Source organism: Pundamilia nyererei, unplaced genomic scaffold (genome assembly GCF_000239375.1).
Source record: "Pundamilia nyererei isolate P.nyererei 1_Seehausen unplaced genomic scaffold, PunNye1.0 scaffold00080, whole genome shotgun sequence".
Classification (NCBI taxonomy): Eukaryota; Metazoa; Chordata; class Actinopteri; order Cichliformes; family Cichlidae; genus Pundamilia; species Pundamilia nyererei.
The window spans coordinates 432,827-445,187 of NW_005187481.1; the positions used below are offsets into that span (position 1 = coordinate 432,827).

General features: G+C 40.9%; 2 protein-coding genes across 2 annotated transcripts in view; one reads left to right on the top strand and one right to left on the bottom strand.

Moving 5' to 3' along the window:
- Positions 1 to 552: 552 nt before the first annotated feature.
- Positions 553 to 6,203, bottom strand: hpda (4-hydroxyphenylpyruvate dioxygenase a). Its single transcript, XM_013912059.1, has 14 exons — positions 6,168 to 6,203; positions 5,918 to 5,944; positions 5,638 to 5,700; positions 5,221 to 5,325; positions 5,089 to 5,131; positions 4,918 to 5,000; positions 3,643 to 3,732; positions 3,441 to 3,547; positions 3,088 to 3,165; positions 2,654 to 2,816; positions 2,481 to 2,552; positions 2,248 to 2,370; positions 2,038 to 2,154; positions 553 to 881 (listed from the first exon to the last, which is right to left on the bottom strand). The coding sequence occupies exons 1-14, from the start codon at positions 6,168 to 6,170 to the stop codon at positions 768 to 770; spliced, it is 1,188 nt and encodes a 395-aa protein (XP_013767513.1). The 5' UTR covers positions 6,171 to 6,203; the 3' UTR covers positions 553 to 767.
- Positions 6,204 to 7,816: 1,613 nt separating this feature from the next.
- The window catches only part of mtmr4 (myotubularin related protein 4), a 43,313-nt gene continuing 38,768 nt past the window's right edge, over positions 7,817 to 12,361 (top strand). The window contains exon 1 of the mRNA XM_005737794.1: positions 7,817 to 7,902. The gene's annotated coding sequence lies outside the window, so the exon portion shown is untranslated. The remainder of the gene's footprint in view (positions 7,903 to 12,361) is intronic.

The following is a 12,361-nucleotide window of genomic DNA, read 5'->3' on the forward strand; positions in this document are numbered from 1 at the left end:
TACTGTTGTTTCACCTTGAAAAGCAATCTGCATAAAGCCTAAAGTGTAAGAAGGACATATGATCAATCCTGGATAATGCTTTTAGTTTTTAGAGGGATTGCATGCTACTACACGCTCAGCTGGCTCTTTGGCCTCTTTTCCACTCTTTGTGCAAAGAAAATATGAAATGAAAAATTCATATCCCACATATTATAGTATAAATAATGTGTGCAATTGTTCCTTTGGTACTGTTGTCTGGTTATTTCTCTCTGCCTCACTATACTAAATCACACTTTAAGTTTATTTGGAGCAAAACAGAGAATTTTTTTTTTTAAATTTATTTACATATCACGGTGATGTTTGATTATATTTCTTTTGAATTTCTGTAGTAATAGTGGTGTGTCGTACACACATAGCTATGTACGTAGCTAACTGTCTCCTGGCTGGGGTTCAGCATGAAGATGTGAGCATGTCAGTCTTCACAGCTAACCCTCCACAATAAAGCATAGCAGTGTCAGACTATTCCTTTAATATTTGAACCTCTATTTACAAACCACATATGCCAGCCCACATGAACATTTGTTTCTTTATTTAGCCAAACACCGTGCAATCTCTTGACAGCTAAAAGCATATCTGATAACACTCTCAGCTTGTCACACTCAGATATTCAACACTGCGTAAGTGTTTGCTGTGCTGCAGTCGTGGTGGGTGTTGTCGACCGCCTCTGAAAAGTACAGCCGAGTAGATAAGAGTCCCAGTGTGGCTTGGCAGCATCAGACGTCAGCGGATCAGTAGAAGGCTTCGGTCTGCCCTTTGGGTGTCAGCACAGTGAGGTTGCCCCTGGCGTCTTGGTCCTTCTCAATAGCCTCAAAGAGAGACTTGAAGTTTCCTGCCCCAAAGCCCTGGTGAAAGAACAGACACACACAGATGGCTAATTACCCAAAGATCTACCTTCTTCTGTGTCATTTGTTATGGCTCTAGGGATCTTCTCTCAGACAACGTTCAGGGTGTTTAATGCTTTGATGTTGGATCACAAATGGTACATAAATATCCTCCCAAGGTTCAAACATCTCCTCTGTGACAGCAAGCTGCGCTCACCGGGCGCTCGCAAATTAATCATGTAAATATTTTCACAGATAACCCAAAAAACAAAGATCAAGTGTTGGTGGTTCCTCTGAGAAATTCTTTGCTGTGGTTCAGATGCAGTTTCTCACTTTCATGCATTGTATCCACATCTGTAGACACCGGAGAGTGACAAGATGAGCGTGTTCTGACAAGCAGAATGGGCGCCGAGTGTTATGAATTGAGTGCCACAGGGTGCAACCCAATCCAGAGATCCCCCTCGCTGTGAAGCAGTGAGCCTTTTAATCTGCATCTGTGACAGATTTACTGAGCTTTTACAAGTACACTGCTCTTGTAGCATTCGTGCTGGGTGGGAGCTGTAAACAGGTGTTCTTCCTCAGGTTCTTGAAGGTGGCAGAGGCGTGAAACAGAGCCCTAGGCCTGTAAATCCCACCAGTAAAGGCTAGATTACCTACGCATACTGGGCACAGTGGGCAACTGTCCCAAAGGTCTGGTCCCTTCAAAAGCCATACTTCTATTCAGTAAAAACTTTATCAGAAGTTAAGTTTGCAGCATTCAAAAACTGCATCACCTGAGAGAGAATTGTCAACATGTGGTTTCAGTGGTTTTAAATGTGTTTTATGTGTTATAATCACATCACTTCCATCTTTTGATATAATTACCACGCAATAACTCTTTGAAAATAGATTATTTACATCATAAAATGTCCCAAAAATAGTCTAAAGGACAATTTTTTAAATATTCAAAAAGTCAATAACCAAAAAGTGCCATAATGAAGCAAGAAAATCTTCAAGTAAACCGTGAATTCGGTCCAAAAAAACGTATTAGTCAGGGTTAAGTTGTGCCCAACTAAAATATTTGCCCTCCATACTGGTGGGGTTAATACAGGTGTGATATGAGAGGCCTTAGATATAGCAAAGCCCTACTCTCTGTTTATACAAGTTATACCAGTAGACTGCCTAACTGGTCACTTACAAAGTGGTTATGTCTCTGAATGACCTCCAGGAAAAGTGTTGGTCTGTCCTGCACAGGCTTGGTAAAGATTTGAAGGAGGTAGCCCTTGTCATCAAAATCCACTAAGATTTTTAATTCCTTAAAAAGAAAAACAAAAGATCTTTTAGATTTAAAGACACAAAGAAAAAAGAACAAACAAAAAAAATCAGCCATGCCAAAAGCAGTCCTCACCTGTAAACGGTCGAGGTCTTCAATTACTTTGATTTTGGCAGTTTTGAGATTCTTCCTCAGGGTGTCGTAATATGTGTCAGGTGCTGAGAGGAACTCCATCCCTCGGGCGCGCAGGTTCACTATCTATTTAGTGACAAGAACAGAGGGAGAAAAAAAGACGAATCTAAAACAGGCCCTGCAAGCATGAAGCTTCAAAATAGCCTGGAGTTTTCCTGCTAATTACACAGACTCACAGATTCAATAATGTTCGATGTGTTGAGGGCGATGTGCTGAACACCTGGCCCCCCGTTGTAGTCCACGTATTCCTGTGAGGACACAACACAGGACATCACACACACACATTTTTGTATCAGACCCCTCGGGCTGCTGGGATCCATGTCACAGAGCAAACCTCTGAAAGCCTCACCTGGATCTGTGACTTCTTTTTCCCCGTGGCAGGTTCGTTGATTGGCATCTTAATGGTCTCTTCGTAGTTTGTGACAACTATAGACCTCAGCGCGCTGTACTGTGTGTGGATCTGCTTGTCATCGATTGACCAGAACCGGTGAAACATCAGACATTTCTGGTACCTAGAAATTCAGGAATACGAGCTAAGCAATACTAATCATTGGAGTTAAAAAGGAACTACATTTCCTCTTGTTCCTTCTTTCTTGGAGCAATCTTTGAATTTTGTGAAGAAGTCATTTTGTATGAGGGCTTGCTGTTTTGAATAAATGCACCAACATTTTCCAGCAACAGCAGTGGAGCGACTGCTTGTGGTGTTTGTTTACTTTGTCCTTTTGCCCTGTGTGTCTGCTGCACCCGCAGCGAGTGTACGTGCACTGGAGACAGGAGACCTACCAGTCTGAAATTGGCACCATTTGGTCATCTGGCTGGTTTCCCACAATGTGATCGATGAAGTTCAGACCTGTTGGTGGACTTTGAAAGAAAAGAAGAATAAGCAGTCAGGCTGCTTAATGATATACAGATGTGATCAAAATACACATAATCATGTTTTGTTGTGATTTTATGATAATCTTTTAGTCTATAATTCCACAGAAAAGGGAAAATATGTACTAAAATGTTATCAGGGACTGACAGTGGTGAAATCTAGATTCATCTTACTTCTTCCATGTGTATGCACAAAAAACACCAGAGGGAAAAAAAGGCACACAGGTTGTAGCAGATGAGGTGGTGTTGTGGGAGAGACTCACAGATTAGCTAACAGGGGATCTCTAAACAGAGGCTCTTTGTAGCTCGGCAGGAAAAGGCCCTTGTAGGGACTTAGGTACTCGATGAGTGTGTGTGTGGTATCTCCATACTGAGGACAAAACATTTGCACAGCATTATTATTGGCTTTCAGTTTCTTCAATGTATTTACACAGGGCTTTCTAATGTGAGTCACCCTTTATGTACCGTCTGAATCACTGCAAACTTGACCCTCCCATGGCTGTCCTGCTCCACCCAGGGCTCCTTGACGACCACAGCTCCTCGCTCCTTGGCCGTCTGTCATTGGAGAGATGTCAGGATGGGTGTAAGATAACGGGAATTTGCAACAACTGTGTGTCTGTGGCTCCTGGAAGCCCTCCAGTGGCCAAAGGGAAAATATCTTCCTAAGAAGCTACAAAATGGTGGTTCAGAGAGCAAAGGCTGTTGATCCCTGCAGTAAGTAAATGGCCTGCATTTGTATAGCGCTTTTCTAGTCCCTAAGGACCCCAAAGCTTCACACTACATTCAGTCATTCACACACACATTCACACACTGGCGATGGCAAGCTACATTGTAGCCACAGCTGCCCTGGGGCGCACTGACAGAGGCGAGGCTGCTGGACACTGGCGCCACCGGGCCCTCTGACCACCACCAGTAGAACACGGGGTTAGTATCTTGCCCAAGGATACTTGGCGTGCAGCCAGGAGGCAGCCTGGGATCGAACCACAGACCTTCTGATTAGTGGCTGACCTGCTCTGCCACCTAAGCTACAGCCACCCTAAGTGCGCATTGATTCGGTATCTTTGCAGCCACCTGATAGTCCACACGGCAGTTTATGGCTTGCCTGACCTTGTCTGAGGTAAAGAGAGTTCACAGGAGCAGCTAAACCTCAAGGCTGCAGTAGGAGTTGTCACAACACTGGCCTGTTTACCCCAATTTCAACACACTCCTCACCCCATGTCAGTATATATAGTATGAGGTAAGAGGATTAAATCTCAGTCACAGAAGTGAGCTAATGTGAGCACAGTGGAGCTCTAATTATTTACTATCTCCTAGTATTATTAATATGAACCTCAGACAAACAGTGGATCAGTGCAGCTACTCTATATTACCCAACTTTTGCCAGGAATTTCCCAACTTTTGGCACAAGCATGTAAGTTTTTATCTTATCTTAGTCTGGATAAGCAGAGACTGAAAATAACAGATAAAAAATGAAACAAATCACTGTCTCTTTATGGCTAATGTTGGTTTACCGTGTAGAATTATCCACAATCGTGCACCACATCCAGTTGCACAGTTCAAGGGACACAGAAAAACACGGAAATTTAGAGTGTTGTGCGAAATTTCTGTGTTCTTCAGTTAAGCCAACTGGGACAGGGACTTTTTTAACCCCACAGTATCAAGAAGTTGGTTTTTTTTTTGTTTTTTTATTCTCACGCTAGAAAGATTTAAAGTTTACCTGAAAACAATCTGTCATCTTACCTTGAATAAGAAGTCACAGTCCTCCACTTGGAAGGCAATGTCTTTAACTCCGTCTCCATGTTTAACTAAGTGTTCTCCCATCTCTGGGGGGGCCAGAATATAAATGATTTATAAATCATACCGTCATGTCACCTTTTTTATAATCTTAAGTGATCTGATGAGAAAACCTGCCTTCATTTCCAGGATTCAGAGCAGATTCAAATGCAAATATAATCTGTGAGGAGAGCAGAGGAGTAGTTATGTTTTTGCACTGAGGGTGAGATCTTCTGCCAGGTTGAACACTGTGAACGTTAATGTTCGTACCTTATTCTGTCTGATGACATGTGACACCACCTCTCTGCTGCCAGTCTCCAAACCCTTGTAGGCCAGGGGCTCGAAGCCCAACTTATCACAGTAGAATGAGGCTGCCTGTGAAGTAACCACACTGTTACTCTGATGAAATCTAACGATGCGAGACGTACTGAAGCTAGGGCATGCCACAGTGTAATGTGTAGTCTCACCTGTATGCTGAACAATAATCCACAATAAAACTGTTTTTACTGATTATTCTGTTTATTTATTTAATTAATTTGACATTTTATTTTTTTCGGTGCAACCAGCTCTCTGACCTGTATATGAGTCTGTACAGGCTCAAAGTCAGCTCACAGATGGATGATACGGTAAAGATTTGAATAACTAACAGTGAGCTTCTGGTCATGTGTAGAGGGTTTGGATACTGACCTGTTTGGCGTTGCCGACCCAGAAGGTGATATGATGGAACCTGATAAACCTTCCCCTTGCAGGCTAGCAAGTAAAAGCAGAACTCAAGATTGACATTGGAATGTGTGCAAATTCTTCAGGTGACAAGTAACACAGTAACCAGTTATAATGGGTAGTTGAAAAATAATTCTGGGATGGTTTATTTTTTCCTGCACCAATTAACCATCTGTGAATATTACGCAAAAACACAGTAGCACACATAACAAAACATCAGACACCACAGAGAAAATATTAATCTCACCTTCTCTCCTTTGTCTGTGTAGCTTGTCTAAGATGAAGGAAAAGAGGAAAATCATAATAGCTTCATTAACACGCGGTCAGCAAAAACCTGCAGTCAACTGATCTCGTATTTCTAATGTGACTTAATTGGTTCTTATCTGCTGAAGAGGCCATTATCTCCACAATTACTCAGCTGTGGGAAGGCCCAGAGTCCCACAACTGACAGCATCTGCTCATTATAATTGGCTTTGATTATAGTCGAGTCTCCTTACCATACTGCGATTTCAGATGGGGCTTGGCTCGAGAAGAGAAAGATTGGAAATCAGGGCCAAGCCAAAAATGAGCAGATAAGTACTGACCTGATGACCAACTGTGATTGGTCCTTTGGGGTCTACACCCACCTGTCCACCTCCTCGCTTCCTGAAACTTCGGCAGCAGTGACCCAGGTTTTGGTGAGTGTCCTGTCATTTTTGTGTCTAATCAGTGTCCAGTCGTCATAGAAACATAGACATAATAAACAAAGCCAGGGAAAACATTACAGACCCAGATCTTTTTCTTGAAACTAAACTTACCACTTGCCACTGAAATAAACAAACAAACTTTTAAAAATGTATTATTTAACTGAGGCTGATGAAAAGCTAAAAAACAATCATAATGCATCCACAGTGTGCAGAACTGAACTGGGAGTTCTGCACTAAGCAAAGATGCGGTGTTGTTAAAGGTGAGGATAAAAAATATTCCTGAGTTTCTGAAAGCCCTCTGTGGTTTCTGACTTCCACCACCAGAGGGAGCAATATTGCCGGACAAAATAAGCACTTACTGTAAGATTAGTGTGTGCCAGCTTGGATGTGATGTGATTTGAATTACTGTCTCCATACATTGTGCTAAGAGTCATACATTTACATGTTATACATTTACTGAAAACAGATTTTCACTCAGTTTTTTTATTTTTGCATTAAGGTATGTGGCAAATAAACCATCCCTTTAAACAAGCATATACTGTAGTGTTTATTTATCGATCTATTTATGTATTTATATATTTAGGGTGCTTGTAGTGTCTTGGGTGCTTCAGGATAACTGTGCAACTAACTAGTTGCATTGGTCGCATGATTAAAGGTTTTAAGTGTAAATTTAAAGGGTTGGTTGTTCACGCTACAAATTAATCAATACTTTCTAATTATTCTATTTATTGAATTAACCATATTTAATATCAGATATCAAATATATTCCAATATAACTCACATCTTACAGCTATTTATTAGATTTATAGTGTACATGCTTACACTATAAGCAAGAGAGTAATGCATTGCGCAATCTCAGTCTTACTGTTCACTCTACTTTAACGTAATTGCATTTTTATTCTCTGTGTTGTTGTTTTTTAATTATTCTCACCCTATTAGGCCTTGACTATGCGCCTGTGGCACGTATGTTTGACTATTTTGTTTATTTATTGTAGACTATACTGTTTTTATTCTTTATCCTGCTGCTGTAATACAACAAGTTCCCTCGTGTAATCAAAAGTTCCCTCGTGTAATCAATAAAGTATCAGTCTATTTATTTAAATAGCTATATTACAAATAAATTATTTCGTTTGATTTCTAATTTTAAAGATAAATCATCGATAGTTCAGTTAAACAATCAGCTCAAGCGTACATCTCGCGTGTTCCGCTAATGTGAAAACCGTGCTATGTTCCAGCTGGTGTGTGTCTGTGTGCCGAGCTCACGTACTGCACGTTGTTTGTGTGCCTCCAGTTGGTGCCGCGCTGTGATTTTCTATTGGTGCGCTTCAGGAGTGTAGTGGCACCTGATTGGCTCTGCTGTGGGCGTGTTTGACCCGCTGGCTTGTCTGCTCTCAATTCTCATTGGTTGGTGAGAATTCTGCAGCGTCGTTGGTCTCCTAGTGCTCGGTTACCTACTCGATTATTGGTTGCGGCTTTTGTCATCGGGCGAGAATGCGGAAGTCGTGCAGTCTACTGAGTCACCGTTGTGACAGCTGATTGTTTCTGAGTGAGTAACTCGATTTAATTTTTTAAAATGAAGTAACTTCTAAATGATATATTGTATGTGACATGTTCTCAGGCCGTCAGACTTGTCTCGAACTTGTGGACCTTGAGCGGTTTTGTCGTTTTTGTGGGCAAATGAGCGAATTTTAGTCACTAGCCTGTATCAGTGTTGCTATCCGGTAGCTAGCACAGTGCTAACATTTACGCGCACACACGCACACTTTCGGTTCACCAACTAATCGGCTCCTAGTATGGTGCCAGGCTGTGCTGGGGCTGTGGTCCACTTTCACTTTCACCATACGTTTTTTTTTTTTGTTTTTTGTTTTTTTAACTTCAGCCTCCTCGTCATCGGTTCACACCTGTTGTGTTGTCACCAGTCAAACCGGTCACCTGACATTTAAATGGAGCTCACAGTCAAGAAAGCTGGAAATTTCTAGACCGTTTATGATCAGAGGAAAAACACCCCGGAATCCCCTACTGTACTTGGAAATTATTTTTATACGGAAAGTAAAACCGGCTCCCCAAAACAAATGGCTCTTATTGTTGTCACTTCCTGATTTTGATTTTGATTTTTTAAATTTCCCCTCAGTTTACATCAGGGCACTTTTTTTTAAATTAGCAGCCTATGGAGAAGTGAAGAAACTAGTACCTAGCTTTTCTTCAAAATGTACTTCTGTAGCTCGCACTGCTGCATCACAGTGCTGCTTTTGTTTCGCTAGCAGTCCACAACCTAAAGGTATTCATTTTGCTGTCACACGAGTCAAAGACAAGATGCTCACAACGCTGTTTTTGGTTACTAGATGTTTGTCCTTTTTGCTTGATGTAAAGTGGACATACAAAAGCTCCATATTTTTATTCTTGGCCTGCAGTAGAGTAGCTTTACGGGATTCCATTTAAAATGATTCTTATTTATAATACTGGCCCTTGGAATAAACTGAGGGACTGCCCCGTCTTGAACAAGCTGCTTTAGCTCCCCTGCCTTTAAGATAACTCTATTCTCATTGGTGGATCATGCAAACAAAGAGTTCAGTGTTTGAGTTAACCATATTATGGTTATCTCATTGCTATGACATAATACGGGGCCAAGAGCAAAAAAAAAAACAAAAAAAACCCCCTGAAACAGAGTGTTTAGAGGGAGAGTGTTAAACATGAGGTCCAGGGACCAGAATTGGCCAACAAAAACTCCAATCTGGCCTACTGGGCCCTATTTCAGGAAGCCGGTTTAGAAAACTCAGAGTGAAAAACGATACTCAGGGTTGAGTAACCCCGAACTGTCCAACTCGGAATATTCGGTTTCAGAAAGGCTGATAACAATTAGTTCAGTCAACGCGGAGTTGCTTTAACCCCAAGTTAAGCACGCGCACGAGGATACATAAAGCCCTGATTAGTGGAGCACAGATTAAGCGAGTCACCATGGAGACGGAGGGAAAGAAGGCGCGGTCAATGTATTTTACAGCGCTTGAGGCCGAAATTCTGATGGCAGCATATGCCGATTACATGCAAATTCCGCGGAAAAAAAGTAACACAGGCTCAGCTGCAAAAGAAAGGGAGCATGCATGGCAAAACATAGCTGACAGAGTCAATGCGTGAGTGTTAATTTAAACATTGATCTAGGGATTTCCACCCATTTAACACGTTATTTTATTATATTTTATTTTTTATTTCATACATTTTATTTTGTGACGTGATGTGAGCGCAGGTGCAACCCAACAGGCCCCAAACGTTCCTGGCAGCAAGTAAAAATGAAATATAAAAATATAGTCCAAACAGGTAAGGTGTAATTGTATTATGAGCCATAGTGCTTGGTCTATTTGTCCGATGTAAATCAATTGCAGTTAGAGGCTACATTAATTTTCTTTCTGTAAGCACTTATTGAAATTATCTGAGCATTACAAGTACATATTTGCTTACTCTGTATGCTCAAATGTGACCCCGTTATAGCCAACAGAAAAAAAGCGGAGGCCCGAAAAACAGGTGGGGGTCCTCCACCACCACCACTCACAGAGGCTGAGCAGTTGGCTTCCACATTTGTGATAATGTTGGCAGCATCACATATGATCTTCACAGTGCAGAGAACACAAATTAGCATCCATTACTATAATGAAATAATTTGTTAGTTTGAAATGCTACAGGGAACTATGTACCTGTACATTAATGCTGTGGAAAGACTTCCTGTTCACATAGTCTCCTTCATTTACTGAAGGAGCAATGATTGGAATGTGAGTGCCATCTATACAGCCAATCACGCCTGGGAACCGTGAGAATAAATGTAAAATTTAAGTAGTAGTTCAAATATCACCACATCATGAATTAAGTTTTGTTCATCCTGATACCTGCAATTTTGTGGCATCCCTCTTTGATAAATCGTGTGGGTTTATGACCGGGGAACACAAACGAGTACAGGAGACGTTTCAGTGCAACTGTAACATTCCTGACTGCCTTGGAAACGTGCTCAGCGTCACCAATATTATACAGAAAGCTCCCGTTTGCAAAAAACCGAAGTGCAATACAAATAATATGTACAGAACTGAGAGGATGTCCGCGATGTGTCACATGAGCAATATTAGGCCTGAGGATGTTATTCAAATAAATTACAGATTGTGCTGAAAAACGGTAACGTTCACACAGGAAATCATCAGGAAACGATAAAATGTCCAAACGCGCTCTAATCACTCTCTCCCGGCGGAGAGCTCTGCGGAGAATTTGGGCTTCAACATCTACTGGCTCTTCAAGGAAGGAGCACGCCATGTCTGACACTTCCTACAGTCAGGTTTCCGACAAAGAGGCGGAGAACGTCAGGGTTAGTTGAAGTAAACCTGCTAGGGGGCAGGTTAGCTTCACGGAGTGTGTCGTCATAGTAACTCACTCAGAATTAATCTAAACTCGCTTTGTGAAACCGAAAACCCAGAGTTTTCGTTAACTCAGGGTATACTTACTCAGAGTTTGCACTAAACCGGCTTCCTGAAATAGGGCCCTGGACAGCTTTGGGTAAAATGAAGGACGGCATAAACTTTGGCCTTTCAGCTGTAACTTGGACAGGTTTTCCTGTTGATAAATACCTCCCACATGGCCATTCATACTACACTCAAGTAATTAAGTAATAAGAAGTTAGTAGTATGTGAGTAAGGTTAACAGTGAAATAATCTACTGTTTTCGTTTTGTTTTTTATTGGGTTTTTTTCAAACAAACAAACAAACAAACAAAACAATGGTTCCACAGTTAAAATAAATAAATAAAATGGGACATTCTCTGTGACGAGAAGCCTACTTAGAATTAAAGTGGGCTGCGTTTGGCCCATCATGTGAGATGAGTTTGACCTTTCCGAATCAGAGGAATGTGAAGCCTAAGCTTCTGGCTCATAGGGATTATCTATGTAAAACTTTGCTCATGTTTAATCCACATCTTTAACGGTAAATATTGACAGAAAATAAGGGAGAGCGTTACTTAAATTTGTTTTGTCAAAATTATTATCAGGTTGTCTCTTCTTGAGTAGCTTGTAGACATATTTGTGATTCTTGCATGGAGGTTTTTTTTGTTGTTTGGTCAGTTTAGTTTTGATTTGGTCTTTAGTTTGGAAATGGGTTTTGGCTTGATTTTGAGTAATTCCAACTGTAATGATCAATTGTGAAATAGGGCTGCAAAACTGGACTATTTTCATCACTGGCTGAGCTGCAGATTAGTATAAATTTTGTTGCGTTGTGGAACATGGCAACATAAAAATTTCATAATTTTGAAATTCCAATCCTTTAAATTATCTTGTTCATTTGACAAACAGTCAGTAATCCAGAAGATAATTTGTTTTCAACACCCAATAATCTTCTCAGTTTTGAGAAGAAAACAATTGTGTCAAAATGACTGACTCGTTTTTGTTTGACCACCTTATTGATTAATGAATGCATTTCTGCTTGGTTGCTGTCATTGCTTGTTCCAAATATGAAGGACAAGAATTAATCAGACTTATGTGTTCAACAGTATACTGCAGTATACTTCAGTGCTTCCTTAAATGTGTCCATAGCGCAGAGGACTCAGAGTAACAAATGATGGCCTTGAATGATACATACTTCTGTTTCCCCATTTCACGACACAGTTCCTGATTTCATCCTTTTTTGAGATCTTGTTACATAATCTGTTTTTGTTAACCAGAAAAATTCAAATAATACCACCCCTTTAACTAATATCAACTACATACTATATAGTTCTTTGACTGTTTTTAACTGAGTAGTGTCTCAAAACGGCATTCGACATGCATAATCATGCACATTTCTGACAATAGGTGTGGTTTGTACCTGGAATTAATTGTGACATCACCTCCTTATCTTTAATATCAAAATAAACACTACCGTTTGTGGAATTTCAGTTTTGATTTCCGGATCAGTCATGTCAAACGTCTCTCACCGTCAGCACGACATTACCTGAGCTCAGATGCTGCCTTCAGGGTAGGGCTGGGCGATATATCGAGTTTT

Excerpts from the sequence above, each read along its gene's own strand:
- hpda (XM_013912059.1), bottom strand. Across the intron at positions 5,001-5,088 it reads TCTGAATCCTGGAAATGAAG|AGATGGGAGAACACTTAGTT; the intron begins GCAGGTTTTCTC and ends TGGCCCCCCCAG. Across the intron at positions 2,817-3,087 it reads ATGGTGCCAATTTCAGACTG|GTACCAGAAATGTCTGATGT; the intron begins GTAGGTCTCCTG and ends CTGAATTTCTAG.